At 27.5% G+C, this 27789-nt stretch overlaps 4 protein-coding genes across 8 annotated transcripts; 1 reads left to right on the top strand and 3 right to left on the bottom strand.

Annotated features, from left to right (window-relative positions):
* Window positions 1-464: 464 nt before the first annotated feature.
* LOC122717181 (tumor protein p63-regulated gene 1-like protein) lies at window positions 465-2654 on the bottom strand. Of its 2 annotated transcripts, XM_043941001.1 has the most exons (6): window positions 2356-2654; window positions 1961-2177; window positions 1709-1885; window positions 1498-1605; window positions 978-1111; window positions 466-916 (listed from the first exon to the last, which is right to left on the bottom strand). In XM_043941001.1, exons 1-6 carry the CDS (start codon window positions 2468-2470, stop codon window positions 729-731), a joined length of 939 nt encoding a protein of 312 aa, XP_043796936.1. In that variant the 5' UTR covers window positions 2471-2654; the 3' UTR covers window positions 466-728. The 2 variants fall into 2 exon arrangements, with proteins under 2 accessions (XP_043796938.1, XP_043796936.1); XM_043941003.1 differs by lacking the exon at window positions 1498-1605 and having other exon boundaries at window positions 465-916.
* Window positions 2655-3195: 541 nt separating this feature from the next.
* Window positions 3196-19553, bottom strand: LOC122716954 (vacuolar protein sorting-associated protein 13D). Of its 4 annotated transcripts, XM_043940531.1 has the most exons (25): window positions 19260-19553; window positions 19047-19168; window positions 18620-18810; window positions 18320-18551; window positions 18059-18255; window positions 17800-17967; window positions 17492-17729; window positions 10645-17423; window positions 10390-10546; window positions 10093-10321; window positions 9771-10014; window positions 9333-9701; window positions 9068-9256; window positions 8682-9005; window positions 8373-8565; window positions 8116-8298; window positions 7813-8043; window positions 7255-7281; window positions 6892-7052; window positions 5657-6271; window positions 5409-5591; window positions 4972-5343; window positions 4798-4910; window positions 4300-4729; window positions 3196-4131 (listed from the first exon to the last, which is right to left on the bottom strand). In XM_043940531.1, the coding sequence occupies exons 2-25, from the start codon at window positions 19141-19143 to the stop codon at window positions 4030-4032; spliced, it is 12024 nt and encodes a 4007-aa protein (XP_043796466.1). In that variant the 5' UTR covers window positions 19144-19168; window positions 19260-19553; the 3' UTR covers window positions 3196-4029. The 4 variants fall into 4 exon arrangements, with proteins under 4 accessions (XP_043796466.1, XP_043796465.1, XP_043796467.1 ...); XM_043940530.1 differs by having other exon boundaries at window positions 19047-19553; XM_043940532.1 differs by lacking the exon at window positions 7255-7281 and having other exon boundaries at window positions 19047-19553.
* Window positions 19554-20088: 535 nt separating this feature from the next.
* Window positions 20089-22402, bottom strand: LOC122717144 (dolichyl-diphosphooligosaccharide--protein glycosyltransferase 48 kDa subunit). The gene is made up of 3 exons (XM_043940923.1): window positions 22153-22402; window positions 20773-21399; window positions 20089-20694 (listed from the first exon to the last, which is right to left on the bottom strand). Exons 1-3 carry the CDS (start codon window positions 22283-22285, stop codon window positions 20150-20152), a joined length of 1305 nt encoding a protein of 434 aa, XP_043796858.1. The 5' UTR covers window positions 22286-22402; the 3' UTR covers window positions 20089-20149.
* A 157-nt stretch (window positions 22403-22559) lies between these two features.
* LOC122717143 (phospholipase A-2-activating protein) lies at window positions 22560-25843 on the top strand. The gene is made up of 6 exons (XM_043940922.1): window positions 22560-23002; window positions 23117-23986; window positions 24085-24415; window positions 24491-24725; window positions 24830-25248; window positions 25344-25843. The coding sequence occupies exons 1-6, from the start codon at window positions 22827-22829 to the stop codon at window positions 25659-25661; spliced, it is 2349 nt and encodes a 782-aa protein (XP_043796857.1). The 5' UTR covers window positions 22560-22826; the 3' UTR covers window positions 25662-25843.
* The last annotated feature ends 1946 nt before the right edge of the window (window positions 25844-27789 follow it).

Here is a 27789-nt window from a genome sequence, read left to right as displayed (position 1 = left end):
ATATAACCAATCATTTTGATATATATATATATATATATATATATATATATATGTATATATATGAGAAAAATATCTTATTTATAGAATATACATAAATAATAAAAATAATTATAAATTTAATTAATATATATATGTATATTATTTATTTAAATGACTATAAAATATTTTTCATAAAACATTTTTTTACTTTTAAAAAATTAATTACTTGCAAATTTTTATGTAATATTAATTACCTATAATATTGACATAGAGATTTCAAAATAAACTAAATACGTATTTATAAAAGATAAAGAATAAAATAAAAAAATTTTTTAAATTTTAAAGATAAATTATTTTTATTTATTATTATAAAGAAAGGTTAAAACTTAAGGTTAAAATTCTTTACAATATATAATTACAAAACATAGTTTTACATTTAAGAAATGAATCACCATAATATAATATAAATGCTTAATATCTATTTTTTGTTTTTTGTTAGCCAGGTACTGTGAAAATATTTATATCTTATACAATAAAAATTTATAAGATGGTTAATAATTTCACAATGAAATCCTTAGAAAGTAAACGGAGATCTATTTATGTTTTTCTACAGATAAATTATAATTATATCTTTAGTTTTAATATTTTTTGTTATAAATACCATAAAATTTATAAATAGTAAATTGTAGCTTTAAAAATTGAAATATGAATTTTAAAAAGTCAAAGATTACAATTTTTTGCAAATTTGATTAAAAACTAACTTTTCCACGAATTTTAAAGAAACCTAAATTATTTCTGTTATGTACTAATGCACCTACACCAAAATAGTTTTCTATGATAATAAGTCCATTTCTTACACTACAATCTGATGGCAAAAAATCTTTAATACATAATTGGAAATCTTCAACTTTGAACTTTGCCTTCTCAACTTCAGATCCTATAAATAATCAGTTTTGCAAAAAATTATTGATATAGTTGTATAAATAAAATACATTTACCTTTGTACCAAAATAATGGATGACTAGAATAAGTAAGCCATGGTATATCTTTTGCAAATGGATTCCATTTTTTTATTAATGGTAATGGATTGCCTCTATTCCACATCAATCTTATTCCAGACATGTGTCTTTTCCTGAAAATTCAATTTAAATTTTGTATAGCAATTATTACTTTTATTTTAATTATTATATTTAACATCTATATTATATTTAACATAAAAAAAAATATAATATATTATATTATATTTAACATAAAAATAAAAAATATATTTGAAACATAAGTATTGTATTTTCACTAAGCAAGAATTAGCAAGCATAAAAATAAATAATAATGATGAAATAAATAAGTTGTTTTAGTATGTAATTTGCATTTCAATTAAAGGAAAATTATTTAAAGATAATTACATGAATTTAGAATATATAAAAATATTAATATTGTTAACAAAAAGTAATAAAATAGTGCACAGCAATTCTTTTTAAAATAAGAGGGGTCTTTGCTTTACATAAAAACACAGTGTACCTAGGTTCAAACTGTGCAAGACCTGTACAAGAAACAAGAGAAGACCACTCTTGACGACCTGCACAATGAATTATTGATGATACACCCTCAGCCAATCCACTTAATCGTCTAAAAATCGTTCATAAATTTATAAAAAATGAATTCTAACTATGAATTTTTTATCTATAATTTAACTGTAAATTTTTTTTGTGAATTTTATAATGATACTTACGGTGCTAGAGATGAAGGAGGATAAACTAATTCACCCGAAACAAGTGTATCAATTTGCAATAAAGATATTCGATTATATTCTAATATTTTTAAGGAAATGAAATCATATTTTATTGAATAAATAGCTTTGTTAGTTAATATTACTAATCTTTCCTTTTCAATATCCCACAGACTTATTCTATAAATATTTTTTAATATTAATCTATATATTACATAATAATCCAATAAAAATTTCTTATATCAAATCTCCTACTCTGTCAAAAGCCAGCTTCCAACAATATCCTTTTCTTCTTCATTTATCAAACTTTCCTGACAATCTTTTAATGCTCTATCAACAACTTCATTTCTATCAGAGAAAAATGAATGAGTATCTATATGCTTGAAAGGCATATTAGATACATCTCTTGTTGATGGAACTTGATTTGAAATATATGCTTCATTTTCTCTGTTCTTTTTTGAAGTATCTATACCTTTTAAAAAATTAAAAAATGAATATATTAATATATTAAAATTATAAAAAGATAATTTCACAAAAATCTAAAAGATCAAAATTGAAAGAAATAAAAAATATCAGTATTTATATCACCTTAATTTCATTAAGATAATAAATTCATAGAAATATTATAATCAATGCTATAAAATATTTACCAGCAAAAACAGCATTTTGAATGTTAAATTCGTTACTATCAAGTTCTTTAGTAATTTCTAATGTAGCTGTTTCGAAATTTCCCGGTGGTCCTTCATCGAAATAAGTTTCATCCATAGTTACAGGTTATGACTCTTCTATCTAATCAAGAATCTCTTTTTCTTTCGTTATTTACGTTAGATTTAAACAATTTCTAAAATATGTCTAAATCAATATTTTTTTTCGTTCAATAACTTCTGTAATATTAACAAATTGCACTTATATTATATTATTTAATAAATTGCTATGAATAGTTTGACATTTTAAGTAATCGTAAGAAGCGCCATATTTATGAAATTTATATTTACTGTTGATAATATTATCTGCAAATAAGAAATTTGTGATTTTTCTTTAAAGGAAAAATAATGTTGACTATGCATGAAAAAAATGTAAAGGAATTATTATAAAAAATCTTTAAATATGTTGAAAAATTATATTCATTGTATTTATAATAAAAAACAATATTATCGAACAAAAATAGGATTTCTTTATTAAATATCATTGACAATGTGAAAATTTCAAAGTATAACAAATCTAGATAATCGTTGTATACATTGTTAATACGTTGATTGTTATTTGTTAATTATTATACACATATATATATATATAGGCATTGGTTTTATAAAAATTATATTTGAATAGAGTTGATCATTTTGAACTTTACATATCTGTACAAATTTTTTAAATTATATTCTTTTATTATTTTTTATTTTCATAATATTAGAAGAAGAATGTATGGTTAATAATACTTAATGATATAATATAATATAACTATGTTATCTTTATACAACGAATGACATAAAAAATATATAGTTTATAGTCACAAAGAAAAAATAATCTATAAGATATCAAACATGTTAATATAGAAAATAAATATCCTATACTACTATAAAAACTTTGGTTTGTATTATTTTTTCTATTTTTATTTCTATTCAGCTTTAAGTAGTATTTATCCCAAACAAATGAATTTATTATATCTTACACTCATCAACAATGTATATATAAATATAAATATATACATATATATATATATATATATATATCATATATATATGTGTATATATGTATATATATATATATGTGTATATATGAGTAAGTGAGTGAGTGAGTGTGTGCGCGTGCGCGCGTGTGTGCCTGTGTACACATATATACATTCTATAAAAAAATTTGGTATTTTCTTTTCAGAATTCCTGCTTGATTTTACTTGTACGTTAATATACAAAATGTGTTATACATGTATGTATGTGCTATCTGTGCGATAACTTAATATTTTTTTTAAAGAATATTGTCTGAATTGCCTTTATATTCGAATTTTTTTGCAATGAAATGGTGTTTTGCATCAGTCTTATTATCAAATTAGTTTTAAGCGTAATAAGGCATTATTACATATGTTATTGAAAAAGAATAAAAAAAAAAAGCAAGAAATATACAAGAAAACCAAAAAATAAATTAGCATACAAAATATACATTATTAGCCAAAAATTTGGATCACTTATTTGTTTTTAATTATTTCGGAATTAATATTGAAATGAAAATATTTTAATGCATTAATTTTCCATAAAAATTTTTTGTAAAAACATAGTGATTCCAAACTTTTGTCAAATACAAAATAAATGTTCATATATAATTGTTTGTAACTACTTATAGTACTGTACATCATCTAACATATTATCCGAAGAAGAAAGAGTCAAGCTACGTTCCTCGTGCATTCCTTTAGCGTAATTAATTTGCTGCGATACCTATAATAATAATAATAATAATAATAATAATAATAATAATAATAATAATAATAATAATAATAATAATAATAATAAATTAAAATAATATATTAATAAATATATTATTATTATAATTAAAATATATTATATTAAATATTAATAATGAATAAATAAATTCTATATACTAACTCTTTTGGCTACTTCTTCATTGTCACATCGAACTTTAGGTCTTCTTAGAAGTTCTGGACCGTCCATGTTAACGGTTATTGTTGAATCTGATCTAGATATTAATTCAATATAGTATAAAGTAACACCATTACTTTCTAGCTTATGCATTGGTTGACAATATAATAAGTCCGCTAGACTGACTTCGGTTACAACTCCTTTGGTACCTCCGGAAATCACTCGAACTCTTTCATTAGAAACAAGAATTCTTAGATTCTCCGTTCCACTACGTAAACACTCATATGCCACAAATAATTCTGAATAATTATGTTCATTTATTATATAAAGAAATTCTTGGCCCTCTGCTTGTTGACGATTATAGGGTGGTAATAGACCAGCAGAACCACTTGCCACACGAGGAGGTCTATCACGTTTTGGTATCGTACGATGAGCACTGAAAATATTATGGAAAATAAATATTATATATTAAACATTACTAAATATAATCTAGAAGATATGTACCTTCTACTAGTTTCTCTTACAGCAGTAGCAGTTTCTGTGGCAAGATCTAGAACTCCTACAACAGGTTTCGTAATAGTTCCAACAACTCCTTTACCAAATCCAGCAAAAAAACCCTGGAATTATTTATATATTCAATTAGTTTATCACTTTTATTTATAATTTTAAAGAACGCACAGGAAATCCTTCATTTGTTGCTCCATCATATGTTTGTTTAAAGATGCTAGTTACTCCTCCAAGCAATCCAAAGCCAAAGCCTTTTAATCCAGCTACTAAATGATCACTACTGCCTGCAGTATTAGCTCGAATTCTCTGTCTAGCTTCTTCATGCCTTTCATCCATTATTACTCTTCCTAACCCATCAGAAAGAGACTCTGTTACTTTGGCAGCAGAATTTGATATACCATGAGTAACATTTTTTACTAAAGTTTTCACACTTCCTTCATAGATTAAACCAGAGACTCCTTCTGTGACATCATTCACAAAACCTAAAGGATTACCTAAAAAGTCCACCGATCCTAATATCACGGCAGCTTGCCATTTTAATTCCTATAAAAAAGAAAATATAATAACTCGAAATAAATCAATAAATAAAAAATTGTGATGATTCATACATCTTTATAGTGTTTTATAATGGAATGTACTAGGAATTGAGTGCTTTCAAATGGATGTTTTTTAATAAATGGTTCCAGTTCAATGGTAGCATCTTCAAATTTAATTAATGTTAAACCTAATTGTCTTTTTATAGCTTGAAGATGTCGTGGTAGTTTTGTTGTAGTGAGCACACTTAATTTTACCTGTGTATAAGAAAATATGTAAAATATTTTTCGTTTTATAAATAATTTTAATTTGTAAAACTAACCTGACTAGGAACAATCTTTAAAGCGCCAAAATAGTATCGTTTAGCATGTGCAGCTGATACTTCGGAAATAAATCTCTGAGCTTTGAAATCATTCTCATCCATAGGTACTTCCAATTCTGATCTACCTGCCCCAACAAAGGCAACCAGTTTCAATATTAATTTCTCTTCTAAATGTATACATAGTGGCTTAATGCTCACTACAACATGTTTATATATTTCTGCATTTTGATTTTTCGATTTTAATTTTTCTGCAACCACGTGTATAGCTGGTCTATGTTCATTCTCAACTCTAGTTGGACGTGTTACGTAAAGAACAGAAGTACATTGTGCTTCAAAGAGTTGATTATCAATTTGTATATCCTTCATGCTTAAATCTAGAGTGGTATTAATAGGAGTTTGAATTAATTCCAGAGAAATACCGGCCATACGAATAAACAATAACTCTTCAACTGGTCTTCGAGAAACAATTGATACTCCTAAGCCAGTTATTAAGTTAATTTTTAATTCCAATTCTCTAGAATTAATTTTTTCTGCATCACTGTTTATTTGTGTTGGTCGGTGACTGACTGCAATATGGGACCAATCACGTTCTTCTAATAAAGCAAATGTTTTCTTCTGAAAAAAAAAAAAAAAAAACATCAGAAATTGATATATTATTATCTTTAAAGTTTTAAAGATATAGAGATCGTAAATTATTATATTTATAGCAATATTAATTAATATTAAAATAATATTGTAACTTTAAACAAGAAAATAGAAAAATTACTTTTAATTTTAACTTAATTCATTTAATAAGAATAAAATTTCAATTTTATTTATTTTAATTTAAATATTAAAAAAACTTTAAATTTTTTGAGAACTTTTTTCGAAATTTTTATTATTATTAATTTACTAATAAATTATTATAAATTATTATTATATTATATTATATAATAAATTATTATTAATTTACTAATAAATTGATATATGTTTAATATTTTGATTATTTTAAAAATTTTAATTTTTTATAATCTATTCTTATTATTATTATTATTATTATTATTATTATTATTATTATTATTTGTAATCCATTCCAAAGCGACATACTATAACGCTTTCGAATGACGCTTTTTATCTCTTTTAAATATTTAAAATTTTTATTTCGACAATAAAAATATAAATAATTATTTATTTCTTTAATATTATGACCTTACTATATTACTATATTCTATTGTATAATTGTCCAATATTCATACCCTTTCTTTGATATCTAACACTTGTAATACTCTTGTTGGACCGTCAGTAGTTACTGTAACAGACAAAAATCCAGATCCTGGCCTCAGTTTTTGTCTACCAACACGTTGTTCAATTGGAGGAGGATTAGTGTGCGTTTGAGGACCTAATACTGCTTCACTCCCTAAAAAGATATACAAAAGCTGCATGCATGTATATTCCTATGAAAATCCAGTTGCTGTATCAAGAATTCAAAATTAAAATAATATTTCATGCATTTTATTATCCGATGAACGTAGCGTTAATAAAATAAAAAAACAAGCAAAGTTCGAGCACATAAGATATTTATAATTGATGATTTTAATGTACTCCGAATCTATACGTACACATTTGCCAACGGGCGACACTGCCGCCTGCAACATTATCATTATGAGTATAAATTTACAAGCATAATATAATTTAGATAATAAACGGAGAAAACAGCTTAATTTGATATTAATTTATCCAAATTAAATAATATAAATATTGATTCATATAAAATTACAATTTACTTGCATTGAAATATATATTTTTTAACTTTAACGATAAATAGAATTAATGAAATATCGTTTTTTATTAAATGAAATTTTAATTTACATGACATAATGATAGTATCAGTAATTTCGTAAGCGAATTAGATATATGATAACAAGCTGTGGCAAATAAAATAAAAAGATATGATAATGAATAAAAAATTATTTACTCACAAAATTATTCATAAAACTTAAAAATTTATATAATTTTGTTTATAAAATTATTAAGTTCTAGTTATATATATATATATATAATTTTATATTCTATTCTAAATATAAAAAATTTAAATAAAAATGATATAGATGAATGAATATACATGATTAAAAAATAAGATTTAATATAAGATTTAATATAAGATTTATTGCTCAAACCTTCATGTAATCCCATGAATCCATCTTTCGATTGTACACACATATTTTTATGTGCACAACACAATCGTCCATCATCTGTGAATCGCCAAGTTTGTGTAGATCTCCTTCGAGGATCAGGTTTTCTTAAGGCAAGAGCACAATAAGTGAATGGTTGAGGTGCTGTGCCTGCTATATCTAATACTAATACTGTCTCTGGAACTTTTGAATGTTTATCTCTAGGTGGACTAGATCCTATTAATTTATAAAAAATTATTAAACTTTAAATTGCAAGAAATTGCAAGAAATCTAACAAAGTTATTATACCTTCATGTTGTAATTGACCATCTCCAGTCATTCTCCATAATTGAGATCTAGCTCCATATTGTTTTCTCCGCAAAGCAACCCAACCACCAGGACCAGCTTCTAAAACTAATCTCTGTGTTTCAACATCCAAAGGATCTAAACCACTTTCTCCTGTTCCCAGATCACAATCATTTTTAAAAGTTCCTGTTTTAAAAAGATCATGAAATATATGTATAAGATAAAAATATGTGTATATTCTACAGAAAAATATAATTTACCCGTAAAAGCAATATAAATAAAATTTTCATAAGTCAGAACTCTGCCCTCTCCAAGTATATTTAAATCATATGTAGCTGTCACACCTCCTGGTGCAGTTAAAACTAAACCAGCAGATTGTATGGGTTCGTCTAATGCATATGGTACAGAGGAGTGTGGTCTGACTGTCCATTGCAAGTTATCGTGTACAGTAACCTACAAAAATAATCTTGAAAATAATTTCTAATTAATTCAGTTACATTGACTTAGCAAATAATATCTAATGATAATGTAATTCGAAGCGTATTTTATATAATTTTTTGATTAATCACCTGATTCACTACTAAAGGCACCTCTGAGAAATTGTCCACTCTTATAGGTGGTGGCATAGTATCTGCATCAGTGAATACTATAAAGTAGGTACTTTCTTGCAAAACCACGTCTACACGAAGAAAATACATTTTTCCCGTCGTATCCCTGATATTAATTGTTAATGAATAATTATCATCCAATTTAATACCACCTGACCATATACAATCTTTAACATCCATGATGCGAACACAAAGCAATAAATCTTTATCAAGACGTGGCCAATGAAATGGCATATGGCAGTCAGGCATGATTTTAATATATGTTGCTTGAGCATCTGGATGACTCTAAAAGTGAAAAGCAATGAGACAATACTCTAAAATAAAATCAATTTCCTATTATTACTTACAATTGTCGTGGTGAAACATTTTTGGGCTAATTCCAAAGTAGAACTCGATTTATTATGTAACTGATATCTAGGAGATAATGTGACTACAGTTGTGGCTCTGTATTTTCCTCTAGCTATTCTAGTAGCGACACTAATCAGATATACTATGTCAGGTCTACCATCACGTAAAGATATTCTAAGACGATGTACCTAAAGACATAATTCATTTATATTTTTCTTTTATATTTAACAATATTATATATTTAATACTCGTATGTTTATGGACCTGTATTCCAGGTTGCAAATGAAAATGCTGAGACCATTGTGGAATTCCTTGAGGATGTACCGAAGTACCAATTCTCACTGATAAAGTTCTACTGGCTTCTTCATCACTAAAAGAAAATAACAAAGGAGCTACCATTCTGGCTTTTTCATTTTCTTCAAATTGTCCAGCTGCCTCCATACCAACTCCTTCTTGTCTGAACACCAATGGTAAACCAGTTTTATTTATGATCCAATATGGTGCAGTAATGTTAATCTGTACAGCAGATCCTTTTTCTATATTAACAGCTGCATGAAGATATAATATTCTTCCAGAAGAATCTGTTAGTCTTAAACGAGCAGTGAAAGAACTTGTATTTGATGGCAACAATATCTAAAAAACATAAATTTTAAATATTAATATAATTTTAAAAAAAAATATTAAAAAAAGAATTTTATTTACTGTTCCTGATCCAGGATATCCATCTAGCTGTATAATAATTTCTAACTGTTCTTCAACATTTACAGAATGCAAATCTGCACTATCACCAGGCAGAATTCTCCCATTTTCTATACCAATTTCAAATAATAATTCGTGAGGTAATAAATTAGTCAATGTAAGAGGAGCCATCAATGTTATAATATGTGCTGGCAACATTTGACTCATATCTAATGGATAATTATCTCTCATCACTGCTATACACATTCTATAAGACAAACAATTTAGAAACATTTATTGATTAATAATTAATAATTTGTTTATATATTTTAGAATATATACATACCTAAATATATTATTATGATTAGCTCTACATGTGATACGATTCTCTATAACTTCTAATGGCTTCTTTACTACAGTCCAATCAATTGTTTCAGTACAATATTGAAACAAATTATTCAAATTAATAGGTCTTAGACACATTTGTACACCAGTGTGCGTTAAGGGGACTGATATCGTAGATTGTGCAGGTACTTGAAGAATTCTGTCGCTAACAGACAAATTTAAAGGCAAATCTAAAAAAAAATGTGAAAATAGAAATTCAATTCATAATAATTAAATTCATTTTGTACATGCAACCTACATCCAAGTTGATTTAAAGATTTCTCCATTTTGATTTCCACTGTATGTTTTAATTTATTAAATATTTGTAAAGCTGATCTAACAGTTACTAATTTTCTAGCTGATCCTTCTAATTCAACAGCAAATACTATTCTAGCCTTTGGCATTAGCATCTGAAACTGAAAAGAGTTATTTAGATATAAATGCAATTTATATCTAACAGTTAAATAACATGCAACAATTTATTACAAATAATAAAATAAAAAACTTTACATACCAATGTTGTATCTATTTGTATTCCAGTGATATTTGTACTTGCATGACGAAAATATATTCCAACACGATCGACTGTAACAGGATCTACAGGTCTCCATCCATCCACCAATACTGTGATCTGATGTCGTCTGATAGTATGTGTGGCATGATGTCTTAATTTACCTCTTCCTTCAAAAGTAAATGGAACAGTTTCACCTGGAGGAACTTCAAGCCATGTATCATCTTTCTTAAAGTTATTTTTAGCCTTGAAATTTTCTCCTAAATTTTTGGTATCATCTGCAGCAGCAATAATCGTTTTAAACCATAATTTACAACCTGTTTCATTTTTTAATGCAAAGGGAATGAAAGGCATTCGACGCTTATATGCTTGTCCATTACTTGGCTTATTCACATTAATATCCTTATTGGAAATTAAATAAAAATCCTGCATCCAATTGTTTTTAACCAATTCTATTAATTCTATCAATGTTGAAGTTATATTAACATCAACAGAATCTTGAGAATCAATAGACATTTGTAATCTCTTTGCATTAAGAGAATTAGTTAATATCTGCTCCCATTGGATAGTAGCACGCCAAGGTTCGATAAAAGGTTCCCAACCACTGAGTACTCTGTTATAATAATCAATATTAAAAGTAGCAGATATTATACCAGGTCCTATGCGTTGTTGTCTCAAATTGAGATCCAGTAAAGAAATCTCCAACAATGGTACGTCAGCATCTCTACAATCATCTATGATACATATTCTTGCACAAGATGTTTGTAATTCAATAACGTGAAAAACAGATTCGTTATTTGTATTAATATCTGAATAAGGTACTGCATGTTGTGTTAACCACAAAGCTGCTTCATCTAATTGACCTTTACAGAGATTCAAAGCAGCTCTACAATCAGCATTGGTAAATCCAAGAGCCATCAACTTCTGTACTTGTTTTTCAATAGGTGTCAATACTTCACTGGAACGCTGTTTAGCTACTAAAGTCTGTTTTGGTAAAGAACTGAGCATTCTGGAAAACATGGTCACATCATGGTAACTTAATCTTACACATAAAGGTTGTAACTGTATTTCTAAACATTTATCTAATGTTAGATCCAAACTAGCTCCAACAGGATCTATTATAGATAATGCAGTCTCTTCTTCTAATCCTAAAATACAAGAAAACAATTCGCAATGAGAGAGATTACAAGAAAGAGGTTTTTCACCTTCTTGTGGTACAGATCTATAAGAAAGAACAGCTGTATTTTTCAGAATAACAGCATTTGTATCACGAATTGATGTATTTTCTACAATAACTAATTCTGAATCAGTAATATTGATTTTTAATTCAAATGGAGTCACACTTAAAGTGTTATTCTCATTTTCTTGATTGTTTTCAGTATTTATTTGTACAATTCCAAGAATAGGTTCTGGTTCAATAGAATTCAACATTAAAAAATCTCTTACAGCCTCCCACCAATCTAAAATAGCAGTTAAGCGCATGCTATGAACTAAAATAGTTGTAGCTGCATTTGTTTTACGTCTTCTATGGTGTACTTCAGCTTGGACACGATTTTCATTTTTAGAATTTCTTAAAGGCTGTAAAATACTCGTGAAAACATTAGATTGTTTGTTAGTAGGTTCATCCTGAAATCTCATATCCATAATTAATATTTCTTGAGATACTAAGTCAATATCTTGTGATCCATCACTCAATGAATCTAACATCAGTCTGGATTTTATGAAATTAACACAAGCTAAAGCTGCAATATTATGATTTGGATGCAGTTTTACAGTAACATTTACTAATTCCAAAGTTATGCATGATTTTTTCCAAATTTTCTCCTTATTATCCAGATTAACTATGGAATATTCAACGGTTTCGTTTAGATCTTGCATAAACTGACGCAAATCATCCAAATTTTCTCCGATGTTATAAGAAAGTAAACCTCGAATCAGCATGTATTGAGCAGGATCCAAAGCACAATCCATCGTAGATAGTGTTCCATGAATGCTCAAATCAGGAATCTCTCTACTAATATAAATATCTAAATTTCTTTCAATGCGTAATTTCAAATGGCACATTTCAGTAAGCAAAGATGATCCAAGTTTCTTAATATGAAAACCTCCAACAACTATAGTATCCATATCGTTATCTTGATCATCACATTTTACTCGTTTAGCTGCATAAATATCCATATTAACTAATTCAAGAAGCATTATATCTAACATACATTGATTTATTATTTCTGAAACTTCAAATCTATTATAAGCGGTAAGCTCTCCCAAATCCAATAATATCATTTCATCTGATCTGGAACTAACTGGCAATAGAATTACTGGTGCACCAGCTTTTAGTTCTAAGGACAATCTCATGCTTCTTTTGTTGGTATCAATTATAGCTCCAACTCCAGCTCTCAAATTAGCCATAATAGTCCAAAGTTGAGAAAAATGACTAAAGAATGCTTGAAGTTCTGCTATAAATCTTTGAGTGTGTACATAATGTACTGCAGACATTTCTAATTTTAATTGAGCATCGTAAGGTCGTTTTTCAGAATCTACATAACTAGAATATTGAAAATTCAGAGCTTTTCTACCAGATGAAAGAAATCTTTCTCTATAAAATCTTCCATGAGGTGTTAAGTCTAATAAAGACATTGATCCCAAAGATCCTGATACTTTTGTCTTTCCATTTGCTTTCAAAATATGCATATTAGCATTGGATACATTAGCTTTAGCAATTTCTTTTTCAGATTGTATCAAAACTAATGTTAGAGATCTAACTTCTATTTCAGTTTCTGAACGCAAAGGCAAATTATCTGTTTTATCCAATTGATCTATGTCAATAGAAGCTTGGTGCATAGTAACTTTTGGATTAATTCCTGAGGGACCAGCAAATCCAAAAAAATCAAATACTACCATCCAGGATTCAACATTGATGATTAAATCCAAGCAACTAAAATCGACAGTGACAATTTTTTGATGAAATTGATCTTTCATTGATTGATGACAATCTGGTTCAATTATAGTAATGCTCATTAATACCAAATTCTCTTCAGTGGTCGATGCACCAGGCGATGGAGGTGGAGTATTTGGAGTGTTTGCTAAAGAAATTGGTTTCCTACGCCAATGGGCAGGAATTGTTCCATACAGAGTATCAGTTTCCAATCTGTCAGGTAAACTTCCACGTCCAAATTCGCTTCTAATTTGTTGTACAAATGCAAAGTTAGGACAGGATTTAGAAACACCAGCTGGAAGTTTAGCACGAGTTGGCGCTGAAGATTGCATCATACATCGATGTCTCGAGCCAATAGGACACAAAAGATCTTCCATAAGAAGAGATCGTAATGCAACTTGGATTGTAGATTCATTTTTTTGTAATTTCTCATATTTTACTACAAAATCTCTCATGGATAATTCAACTAGAGGCTGTTCCTGAAGACCTTGTTTCAGTTCTACACCTAAAGTTGGTAATTCAAATAGAACTTTAATAGAGAGATCGAGTTTTTCAGAATAATTTGATACTTTGCTCATTGTTTCAGATTTCTGAACAACTGGTACTGTAACTGGCATGGAAAAAAGTCTGTTTGTAGTATCTAGTAATTGTTCATACTGTTCTCGAGATAAAGATACTTTCAGTGGCGTCATCACGATTCCATGAACTTGCACAACTGGATTGTTAGAAAATTCATTATCAAGCAAGAAACTAGGACTTTGTGCTAATGTGTTCTCCTTTTCAACCACAATTTTTAAAATAGTATCATGTAAAATTGGTTTGCCTGATTCTTTACAGCAATAAATTTCTTCGGCTCTTAAAGGAAGATTGTTATGAATTTGTCCAATATTGGCAGATATCTCTAATGAGTATAAATTCATTTCCCTAACTTCCAGAGTTAATTTATGTTTTGCCATAGAAGTTGAGTGAGGTTCATGTTGCAAAGACATAGTACCAAGATGTGCAACAAAAACTTGTCTACTATGAGATGAACGTGGAATTACTAAAACGGGACTATTTAACAGGATATCTAATTTTAAAGATAAGCTTCCTGAATTTTCTAAGTCCATGGACAAACTTGGTAAACGTCTACGAGGTGGAATAGACCAATCTTCTGCATTGACCAGACCTATGGCCATATCTGTGGCAGCTGCACTGATTTGTCTTGCAAGATTACTTAAATATTGTTTGAACTCATCGGCACAAGAACGTAATTCTGATAATAAATGAGGAGCGTGAGTATACCAAACACTACCTATACGGATGGTTAAATCTATTAAAGTTTCCATTCCATCATGTTGCTGTGTATTTAATTTGGTACATCTGTTGGCTGAGAACCGTAAAGCTTCTGGCTGATCAGGAAAACCAGTGAAATATTCCAATGAATGTTGAGATGGTTCAGCTATTGGATCTCTTCCAACACTAACGATTCTTTGATGCGTTTTACCAGTTAATGTTTGATCCAAAATCTGTAAGCCTCCAAGTGAACCAGAAATGGAAGCGTTTATTGCCAAGGTAGCTTGTATACGAGCATCACACATTGTAGCTGTGGCAATTTTCTGACCCACTAAATGATTATCCTGCATCACTGCTCTTAAAAGAAGTACATTTAATCTATGAAAATCAAAAGTTATTTCTGTCCTAGTCGAAATTTTTAGCTCTATGGTTTGATTGGAAAAAGATTCTTGTTTCTCAATATATCTTGCCTTTATTTTACGAGAAGGAAATATTCTTTTAAAAAATCCCATAAGTTCTACTATGGTTTCTTGATTGGCAATAATATCCAAATTATTAAATTGAATATTGGCTACTCTTAGAGTTTCTAATGTATCATATACCAGAGTCAATTCAATTACAATCAGAGCTTCAGAATCCATTTTATCCAGTTCAATTAAAGAATTATTTCTGGGAGATTGAGCATTTTTTGCTTTGCTTGCTAGATTAGATAAAGCATTAGTCAAAGCAATTGGAGAAGTTAATCTTCTTGGCATATTAAGATCAGGAGAACCAGGAGAGATTGGAGAGACAGGAGATGTTGGTTCTGAATCTCTTAAACTTCCAGAAATACTATCCATTCCTACATGCTTGTGACTAGCCACTAATAATTCAAAATCAGGACCAAATTCTTGAAGAGCATCAACAAGAAGTAAACCATGAACAGATAGAGAGATACTAATGTCTGCAGTTCTTTTACTGAAAGCAGCACGAACTCCAGAGACTTGTAATTCTGCCACACTACGTCCTCTAGATTGCAATTCAAAAGTCATTTGATCAATGATAAATTGTATCATCATTGCATAACTTAAAGATTTATCTAAATTATCTTCTTTTTTAGGACTCTCTGGTTCCATACTAATTACATCAGTTTGAGAAATACCAGTGGATTTCGTAAAATTAGATAATAAATTATATATTAGTCTAATTGCTTCTACTTTTTGTTCATTAACATGTACCACTAATCTTGGTAGATTCCCAGATGCAGTTACAGATGGTAAATTCGGATCAGAAGAAGCGAACACTCTTCGTTCAATTTGTAAGGATATATTAAAACGTTCCAAAACATGTAAGCTGGACATCCCTCTAGTTCGTACATGCTTCCAATTATCTTTTACTTTTCCTACAAGAATTTGCAAATCTACTAAGTCAATAGAATAATGATCATACAACTTCTGATGCAATGCTACTTCAGAAATAGCTTGGAAGTCTTGTACGGAACCATTTTCTTGACTTCCAGGTGGTGTAGAGCAAGGTGTCTCAAATCTTTCGTCTTCGTCGTCGCTATTAAGTTCAGAAGAATTAGATTTAATAACTACTTCATTATTTTGTACATTATTTGATAAATGAAGCTTTCCAAAATCTACGACGACTACTGCAGCATTGGAATCGATAAAATTTTCAACTAATAAAATTTGTGGTGCAGATATATTGAACTGTAAATCCCAGGAAGAACGATACACCAAATCTCCGTCTAAAATCTGTTCCCAGTTTTTGATGAGCTGTCTTCGAGTTCGACGTTTCATTGCTTGAAATCTTTGATTGGAAGATGATCTATGAGGTTTGCATATGAAATCTATAAGCCAATGTATTACTGTAGGATTATAAACTACATCCAAAGACTTAGAATTCACCTGCAGCAAATGATCAGCATTTAAGTGCAATGGTCTTTTTTCATAAGTCATTTCAAAGAGATATTGAGGTAATTGAGTAGTTAATTTCTCTGCAGAACTTCGTATCCTTGAGTTTATTGTAGGAATCATTTGAGGTTGTATCAAAATAGGAAAGGTGGAATTTTCTGTGAGATAATCATGAAGATATAATGCTCCCAAACTGATGAAAAACTTATGAGATCCATACCTAGGTCTCGAATCATAACTCAAATTTACTCGTTCGAACTGCAGTTCTATTATTGCTTTTGTGTTCTCACCATTATTTTTCATAGTACAAAGAGAAAAAGTGCCTTTAGACAAAGTAAAATTAAACTGTCCAAATACTGTATCTCGACGTAGTAAAGTATCATCATCTATAGTATCTGCCAAAACATCCAAAAGTTCACCATCAAATGTAGAAGATGTGCTCTGAGTATTTGTATTTGAAGTTTTTGAATACCATCCCCACCATTGTGGAAACCATTGTTCCAACATTCCTCTAGGTTGAGGCACATTTACATTAGAATTTTGAAGTATTTTTGGTGGTTTAATCCTTTGCATTGCTATTTCTCTTAATATTCTCAATTCATCAAAACTTCGTTCTTGTTCTATCTTTTCTTTAAACTGTTTGATATCTGGAGATAAAACATTAGTTGGTGTTCCTACAAAATGACACTATTAATATCAAAAAATAATAACATAATAACTTATATAATTTTTATTTAAATACCTAGCAATTTAGCGTAATTCTCCACATATAAAATATTTTCTTTGCCTTTTTGAAGAATATCTTTCCATGATAGTTTAGGTTTCAAAGCATCTTTGCCAATATGACATCTTACTGCATATTTCCACCACTCTTTTGGTGCAGTAGATATGTTAACTATTGGACGACAGCATCTCTGTTGCTTACGACGCTCTATATCTTTCAAACCTTTTATACATTTAACTATTTGATCATATTGTATCTGAAGAAAAATAACTTATTATTACAGATTTTAAATAAAAATCAGATTTATATATAAATTTTAAACTTACATCAGTAAGACATAGTGGAACATCATCTAATAAAAGATCGACAACCATTCTAGGTTTATTTGTAGATCTTAATGGTCGTTCAGACCTATCCCTTTTAACATGAGCTCTTGCATTAACAGGCAATAAAATGAGATTTTTTATTATATTTTTTGGTTCACTCATTGCAATCTAAAAATAAAATCAATTTCAAAATTAATAACTAATTTATTTCAATATTTAAATTAAAGAAAATAATATATATAAAAATGAATATATATACAGCTAAATCACCAAGATTGAGAAAACCAAGAAATTCGTCTTTTTTCAAATGATTCCAATAAATAGAAAGCCTGTCAAGTTCCATGAGCTTGAAAGAAGCATCTGTGAGATTCCAGGAAGTAGAACCAGGTATCCAACTAGCATCGCAACTTTGTGCAGTTAAAGCTCCAATAGTTACACCAAGTGCAATGCCAGTATCTATTTATTAAAATTATTTTTAAATAATATATCTTTTTTTTATTTTATTAAATAATTTGCTTACTATTTGGCAATGTTACTCCATCTTCATATCTTATGTGAACATCTTTAATATTAAGTTGTAAATTTTCAATAATGTTAGTAATTAAGGATGTACCATAATTCACCCAAGAACTATAACTAGTAGCATAATAACCAGGATCTCGTTCTGTATCTGCTCTCCATCTTGCTTCTAATGAATCTAATCGACTTAATTTGTATTCTAAAATTGCTTGTTCCTCTGCTTCACTATCAAACTGTAAACATACTTATTTATAATATATGAAACAAAAAATATTATAAGAGAATAACAATTTATAAATACCTCATTCAAACTAATTGGTCCAGCTACTAGATATAATTGTTCTATCACTATGACCCATGAAGCTGTTCTTATTTGACGAACTGGTACTTGCAATCTTATTTTACCAATAAATCCTGCTTTTATTTCTACTGGTAATCCAATATGACGTAAGGCTTCTTTCTTTAATGGTAAATTTTCCAATTCAACTTCACCTAAAATATAACAGTTTTTTTAAAATAAAAATTTCACGAAAATTTAATTTAAAATTAAATTCAAATAATATTTAATAAATAATAAAATAATAAATAAATAATAAAATCTATAAATAAAACAAAAAATAATTCAAATTATCAATGAAATGATATTTTTAATTTTATTAAAAATATTTTTAATAAAAATTTATTCTTAAGTCTCATTAATATGACTGAAAAGAAAAATATAACCTTACCAGATAATAAAGCGATGCTCAATTGGTCAGTATTTAAATTTTCAACATATTTTCCGAGGTAATTATTTAATACCCAAGCAACAAGTCCTTCCAACATTTTGAAAGATTGAACAATTTTTTAACTATAAGAATAAGCTTATATACAGAAGCAGGCATAAGTATAATTTGTATAGGTTATGTTCATCGAGTTTTATTCAAATTTTCAAAACTCACGATGTAACAGCAATTAAAAGATCGTACGATCGACAAGGTACAGCTTCTTTCACATAAAAAAAACATTTTTCACATTCAATCTTTATTTTATGATAAAAATTATAAGATCAATTAACAATGCGAGTCATATCAAACAATCCTCATCGATCGTTGAATACCATCGTGCCAAATATTAGAGTTTCAACATCACGAAAAAAAACTTTGAAATTAATGAAACTTTTTTCTATAATGTAAAATTAAACAATGAATTATACTAATATCAAATTGAAACTTCGAAATTCTTTTAATGAAAATTGTTTAAATTAGTTAAAATTTTAACAAAGAAATTATTAATTATAATAATTGAAATTGAATAAAATTTTTATAATATAGAATCGAAAAAATAATTATATTATATTTATATTATTATTTATACATTTTTCATGCAATTTGTGTAACTAGCTTATTATTTTTGACTTAATTCCTAATGAATAAAAATTATCTACTATGTGCTAAATTTATTATATGTATATTTATAAATATAAAGAAAAAGACTTGTTTCTACAATTTTTTTTTTGTTTCATTTATTATAAGAGATATAAAAACATGTTTCAAAATTATTTATTTGTACCAAAAACAGTATGCAACTTTTAGTACAATTTTAATCTTAACTTTAATTTTTTCATCATTTCTTTTGTTTTCTAATATTTTATTAAATAAATATAAATCTGTCATTATATATTTAAATATAATTTGGATTTTTTTTATTAATTTGACTTAAACATATTTTGTTAATAGATTTGACTAAGCATCTATTTATTCTTTTTATGAAATAATGTATTTTAAAATTTTATAATGAAATAATGTATTTATATAACTAATAAATTAATATGTTTTTTTTAATAATAAATTTATTCAAACTTCGGTTTTGTATCTTCTTTATAATATAGGAATGCCAAAGAGAATAAAAATACTCCACCCATCATCGAAAAAGCACTTATGTAATAGGGAAATGCACTAGGTATAAAACGTTCATATTGAGTGTGTTGAAGAGGACGGACAGATACTTGAGTGGTACTATATAAATGCGTTAAACCAATACGAGTATAATCTACTTTGAACTGATAAACACCATAGACATCAGGAATTTTAAATCTTGCTTCATATCGACCATTACCTACAGGTTTCATAGTCATACGAACAAAAGGATCTATTCTAACAAATTCTAATTGTAGATCATTGGTTTCATAAGGAATCCATTTATCTCCTGCTAATTTCTGAACATCAATAGAATAAACTACATCATCCATAATTGTATAAGCTGCTGGAGGTTCAGATTCTCCTACTCTATGGTGATGAGCAGAGGAAACACGTATCACACCATTTTCCTTAAACACCCAGCGAGCAATCATTGTTGCTACGGCTTCATTTCCAGATTTTAAATATTTTTGACCACCTGTATATTTTAATATTATAAAAAAAATGTTTAATAATTTAAAAAATTTATGATATTTTTTATAATATTTAAGCTTACCTTGAGCTTTCTGAATAGGACTAGTAAAAGCTTCATCACTAAAAAAATACAAAGAACCAGAAAATACTACTCTGGCATTATTTCTAGCTTGCAAAGCTGTAATTAACAATGTATTTTTGCCTACTGCATGAGGATACTCTTTTATAGAATTCTGTGGATTATATGAATATGCTGAACTAGATGCTGTTAATAAACGTAAAATTAAAGGATTTTCTGTATCTGCAATCAATCCAGTTCCTTGGTAAAGTAAAGAATTTATGTTTTTACTTCCAACAATTGCAGGAGCATCTATCAAATTGGCAGGATCTGCTACTATTTTTGTATGATAACCATTATCAGAAATATCATAGTTTAAATGATCAATGACTGCAGAACCTTCTTCATCAATTTCGAAACCACATTCTGATGCTAATTCATGTAGAGCATCTCCTGATTGAGATGAACCAGCAACTAAGACATTACCACCACCATCAATGAAATCTGTTATTGTTTCAACACTTAATGCTCCTCCAAATTCTTCTACAGAAGGAGCAAATATTATTAAATGTTGATATAAATATTCTCCATATTTAGAAAGCTGCAGATTAGCATCATCTGCTAATTTAAATGTTAATATATATCCATTATCTATAAGAAAATTGAAAACATCATTAACCAAATATATATACATTTTTATAAATTACATTACAATTAATATATTACAATATTATTAAACATAAACAATGCCATCATAATTCGAAAAACATATGAAACAATTGATAATAATTAATTATTTTATTTAGATAAAAGAAATTTTCAATCAATTTTCCACTATATGTGTTTAAAAAATATTTTTAATTAATATTAAATGTAATTAAAATTTAATTAACATTAATATGAGTATTGCAAATGAAAAAAGCAATATAAATAAATGTTTTTTTTATTTATCTATAAATTTTTATTAATAATTTTATTTATTAATAATTTCTATTAATTAACTATAGATAATTAAATAATAAGATAATAAAATAATACAGATTTTTATTATTTATCTATCTTATTTATTTATAGAATTGTGAAATTAACATATTTAAAAGTATATATATATGTATATATCTTCATTTTATAGGTATTTCATTTATTCAATAATATAACAGTTTCAATGTAATTTATATTAAAGTCTTTTGCAATAAGTTATATTTATTCATTGTACTATAATTTTTTCATTTACAATACTTAGTCTATCTTATATTTAATATTAGTTAAAATCTTAATTAATATTATTAAAATTTTTTTAATATTAATTTCTGAACATATAATGAAAAATTTAGTTTTTCTAACTGATTTTGATTCTGAATTTATCAGTAATTTTTGCAGTATTGAAGTTAAATATTTACATACCTTGCAATGTCTTAAAAAATATGGAGTGCGTTTCTCTTATAGCTAAATTATCTAATAAAACGAGTGTCGGTCCTCCAGCATTCACTATTCCAAATATCGTAACAAAATAGAGAAATTTATTTATAAATTTCATTATGTATTATACGTAATATTCTTCCACGAGACCGGTTTCCCTATCTTAAAGTAGCGGGTTCACATACAACACGTAACCAAACGGAAGTTGTTCACTTTGCGGAAATGACATGCTTCAACTCTATGAATCAAATTTACTATATACTATCGATATTTGATTAAAGTTTTTTGTAAAGTAAAAAAAAGATAAAGAGATATTATCTTTAGTGCATTGATATTTTGATTATATATTTATAAAAATGATCAATTAATTCAAATTGTATGACATTATATAGTACAGAATTATTTTTAAGCTATGATTCTTTATAAAATAGTCTTGAATTTCAAACAATCATATTAGGTTAATGACATTGACAAAAAGACAAAAATTTGTTTACATTTACAAAAATGATTTAAGTAATAGTTTCTTATAATATCATGCGAATATAGTGATTATTGTTACGCATGCTCGAATGCGTTTTAAATGTCAAAACCGTGCGAATTTATCTACATTTATTTGCATCGAGAATCGCTAAGATTTTCCTGACAGTTTCGCATAAGTTATGTCCTTGTTGCGTGCCTCGCACGATTATCAGAGTGGTATGGCTAAACCGTATTACAAATTAAGAACTTCTCTTTTCGGACACACATCCGACGTGAGAGCTGTAGCAACCTTCGCCGACGGAACTATAGTTTCTACTTCCCGGGATGAAACTGCACGTATTTGGAAATCATGCGGGTATTTAACCTATTCGAGGATTGTATTAAAATTAAAAAAAAAATTCTTTATTTATTCTATATTTATAAGTTATATATTTTACATGATTTTAAAAGCGATATTATCATTTTACAGAAATGATAAAGATTATGAGCACACTGCAACTTTAAAAGGACACTCAAATTTTGTCACCTCTGTATGTGTTATAAATCCTTCTGAACAAAATCCTACAGGTTTTATTATTACTGGTAGTCATGATAAGACTATACGAATTTATATTTCGGACCAAGCAGAGCCCATAAACATTATAAAAAGTCATCAGGATACTGTTTGCAAATTGACAACTGGTACAAAGGAAGGAACATTCTTATCAAGTTCCTGGGATATGAGTGCTAAATTGTGGAATTTAAGTGATTTAAGTAAACCACAATTAAATTTACTGGGTCATACTGCTGCTGTATGGTGTGTGGCAGATTTGTTGAGTGGATATATTATAACTGGATCTGCAGATAAACTGGTTATAATATGGACAAGCGATGGTTCCATACATCATAAATTGATTGGGCATACTGATTGTGTTCGTGATATATCTGCAATAAGTAGTAATGAATTTTTAACTTGTGCTAATGATGCCACTGTACGTCATTGGAATGTGTCCCTTGGAACTTGCTTAGGAACTTATTGTGGACATGAAAATTATATCTATAGCATTTTAGCTTTAGAAAATGGTACAAGCATATTTACTTGTAGTGAAGATCGGACACTTAGGATATGGCATAATAGTGAACTAAGTCAAACTATTACTTTGCCCACTCAATCTGTATGGTGTTTGGCTTTACTTCCTAATGGTGATGTAGTTGCTGGAAGCTCTGATGGAGTTGTCAGGATATTTTCATGTAATCCTGAACGCTATGCAGATTCAGAGACATTGCAAGAATTTGAACAGCAAGTAGCTAGTGTTAAACTTAATGCTCAACAAGAATTAGGTGGGATCAAAGTTAAGGAGTAAGTCAAATAGTTAAGAATTTAAATTATAATAGTATATAAGAATTAAATTATAAATAATAAGTTATAAATAATTTTAATTAACTTAATTGTAACAGTTTACCAGATGCCAAAGCTTTGCTGCAACCTGGACAGAGAGATGGTCAAACTAAAATAATTAATGATGGAGATGCTATAAGAGCCTATAGTTGGTCACAAAATGAGCAAAGATGGATAAAAATTGGAAATGTTATGGGTGCATCAGGTGGTAGTGTAGCTACATCTGGGAAACAGCTTTATAATGGCATAGAGTATGATTATGTGTTTTCAGTGGATATACAAGATGGTATTCCTCCATTAAAATTACCTTATAATAATGATCAGGATCCTTGGCATGTTGCCCAGAAGTTCCTTCATGATAATGGTCTTAGTCAATTATTTCTAGATCAGGTATAAAACTTGAAAATTAAATATTTATTTTTTAATGACAAATAAATTTTATGGCAATTTTATTTTTATTTATAGGTTGCAAATTTTATAATAAAAAATTCTGAATCTGCACCAGTTTTGAAAACTGATGCTCAATATGCTGATCCTTTCACAGGAGGCAGTAGGTACATTCCACAGTCGACAACAAATACAGCTTCGCACGAATTCACGAGATCAACAGCATCAAATTCTTCAGACGCATCTGTACCTTCTTATATACCTCATACAAAATATTTGAAATTGGAACAAGCTAATCTTTCTCAAATTTTAGGTATTCATATTTTTTATTGCTCTTATTTCTTAAATATTGTATTTATAATAGTAAAATTAATTAACGAATTGTTTAAAATATTTATTTAAAATATTTTTTTGTAGAAAAGATAAAAGAATTAAATACTAAACAAAATGATCCTTTTAAAGTACCAAATGATAAATTGGAATCTTTGGTGAAACTTGCTGGTGATCAAGCTTCTGAGCAATTAAAAACTGATGCTTTAAGTACTTTGAAAATACTTTTAAACTGGTCAGATGATATATTATTTCCTGTGCTCGACATTACTAGGCTTGCAGTACTTTGCAGAGAAGTCAATGATGTATTATGTACAGAAGAACTCTTGCAAATTGTAAAAAAGCACATCAAACCTGATGCACTTCCTTCTAATCAAATGCTCACTTTTCGCTTACTGGCAAATATGTTCAGTCACGAGAAAGGTGAAAAACTATGTCTTAATTGCAAAGATGAAATACTAAAGCTTTTATCAGAGTTAGAATCCCTTACAAATAAAAATAATCAGGTATGAATAATAAATAAAAAAAAATGTATATCATTTAAAAGTTTGAAAGTATGAATTGAAATAATTGATACAAAATTGCATTTGCATATTTTTAGGTAGCAATTTCAACTTATATATTGAATTTAACTGTAGCTCTGAATAAATACAATGATACCCTTGGTAAAATAGAATGTCTGAATGCAATGTTCTCATTATTACCACGTCTCAATGAATCTGAAGCAGTATTCAGAACTCTTGTTGCATTAGGAACGCTTTTGAGTACAACATCAAATTCAGAAGATCGAAATAATTTAATAAAAGCAGTACGACAATCAGAAGTTGCATTGAATATACTTTATACTATATCAGAAACTACAATTCCAACAGATAAGCTGGCAAATTGTTCAAAACAGATAATCAGTTTAATTATTTAAATATATAAAATATAGAAAAAAATTGGAAAAAACAATGGAACTCAAAACTCAAACTATAAAGTGTTGTAATTAACGAACATATTCACCAATATTGCGTTAAATAGGTTTCTTATATTTTTTGCAATCTGATGGTTTAAACATTATAATTATCTCATTGCTAATAAAAGTACATTTTGCCATAATTGAGAAATAATCTTTGTTTATCAAAAAAACATGTACATTTCTTTTTATCCTTTTCCTTTTATATGTAAAGATCAGTTGCTTTAGTTTCAATTTAGATAAGATAATCTGTGTATTTTAAAATGAAAATTAATTAAAATATATGTACAACAATGAATATAAAATAATAATTTATGTAATATACATGTAATGTAATTAAATCTTTCGAGCACTTGCCCGACAAACATACAACAGACAACAAGTGTAATAGTAGAATATTATTATTACATTAACGTCAAATATACACACATATATGTATATATTTATATATATATAAATATATATATATATATATATGTATACCAATTCACTCTCACGAGTAAGTCAAGAGTCGGTCAAGTAACCAGATTTTGTAGTTAATTACAATGAAAAATAATAACATTCACTGTGTACATTCATTAACTTCAATTATCTTCGATGAACAATACATACATGAAAGATAATTATTTTATTCTTTGTTTTTTTTTTTTAATAGTATCATCAGGTCATTTGTGGCTCGTGGGAATGTGAATATGTAATTTCTGTTTTCTTTTTTCTTTCTTTGCTTTTTTCTTACAAAAATAATTTGAAATATATAATCTGAGATCTGTAAGATAATAGAAACAGTGTTGGATCGTACAATTAAGAATTTTTTAGTGTATTTCAAATTGCTATACATTATCATATGTATGTCTATGATTAATTAGTTTTTTTTTCTTTTCATTTTGTACCAACGCTGAGGATCAAAACCATATATAATTACTATGAAGAATTTTTTTGTCAGAATTTTGAAATATATGAATATGATTTCTATAGTTTTTTTTTTTTTTTTTTTTAAGCAAAATAAATTTTTTATTTCAGAAATAAAAGATTCGCGGAATGCCCTATAAAAATGCAATGATCCATAAAGATGTGTCTTGAATTATTAATCAAGATTAAATACTTGGAAGAGGGATAAAGATAAAGAACGTGCACATAAAATTGCAAATCTTTTGAAAAAATAGATTTGCATAGGAAATATGTACTCCTTATTAAGATAAGTCACATTTGTGGATTTGAAAAATCATGTCAAAAATTACATTCAAATAGTATCGATTTGTAGCCTTTAAATATATACTTTTTTATTCTTTCTTATAATAATAATAATCTAAACTGCTGAAAGATTTCTCAATTTTTTGTACCTCTGAATTTAAAGTGTGTTTTTTTATCAAGCAGTTATTCATTATTAATTGTTTTTAATTCAATTATTTATGATTGCCTATTTTACGATTTGTATTTCATTTCATTTCATTTCGAATAAGCATTGTTCGCAATAAAATCAAACACAGCCTCGATAATTGAAGGGTTCAGGGAACAAGTATTAAAAATATAGACATCTCATATGTATAAAAATCTATCTTAACAATAGATAGATAGATCAAGCCAAAAAAAATGTCTTTAAACACTATTAAAAAAGAATCTTAAATTTTTATCTAATAATTCAAATATTATAATTATCTGTAAGAAAGTACAGACTTAAATTTATAAAATACTTTCAATGTTTAACATCATATATCATGACAACTTAAAAAAGAGTTATAGAACTCTTTTTAACAGTCATATCTATTTTTTTTCCCCCTAAATTACAATAAGATTTAAATCTGATTTAGAATTATAACTTCATTAAATTAAAAATAATCTTTTAGAAAGTAACTTATCACTTATGTTTTTTAATAATTCTTTTCTTTTTTTTGTTTTTTCGTTTTTTTTTTTACGACAATATAGAATTATGGTTTGCAAAATTTTGTCAAAAACAATTTCTGTTATTTAATTAATAGAAAAATATTAGAAAGATTATTTTAATAATATTTGAATTCAAGCCTTTTTCGTCGTATGTAAATTAATATATAATTAATATACATTATCATAAAAATTTGAAATCTTATTTGTT

Source organism: Apis laboriosa, unplaced genomic scaffold (genome assembly GCF_014066325.1).
Source record: "Apis laboriosa isolate Shangri-la unplaced genomic scaffold, ASM1406632v1 scaffold4_cov146, whole genome shotgun sequence".
In the NCBI taxonomy this organism is placed as follows: domain Eukaryota; kingdom Metazoa; phylum Arthropoda; class Insecta; order Hymenoptera; family Apidae; genus Apis; species Apis laboriosa.
Note: the sequence above shows the minus strand (reverse complement) of the source record. Positions and strands in the feature narration are given on the sequence as shown.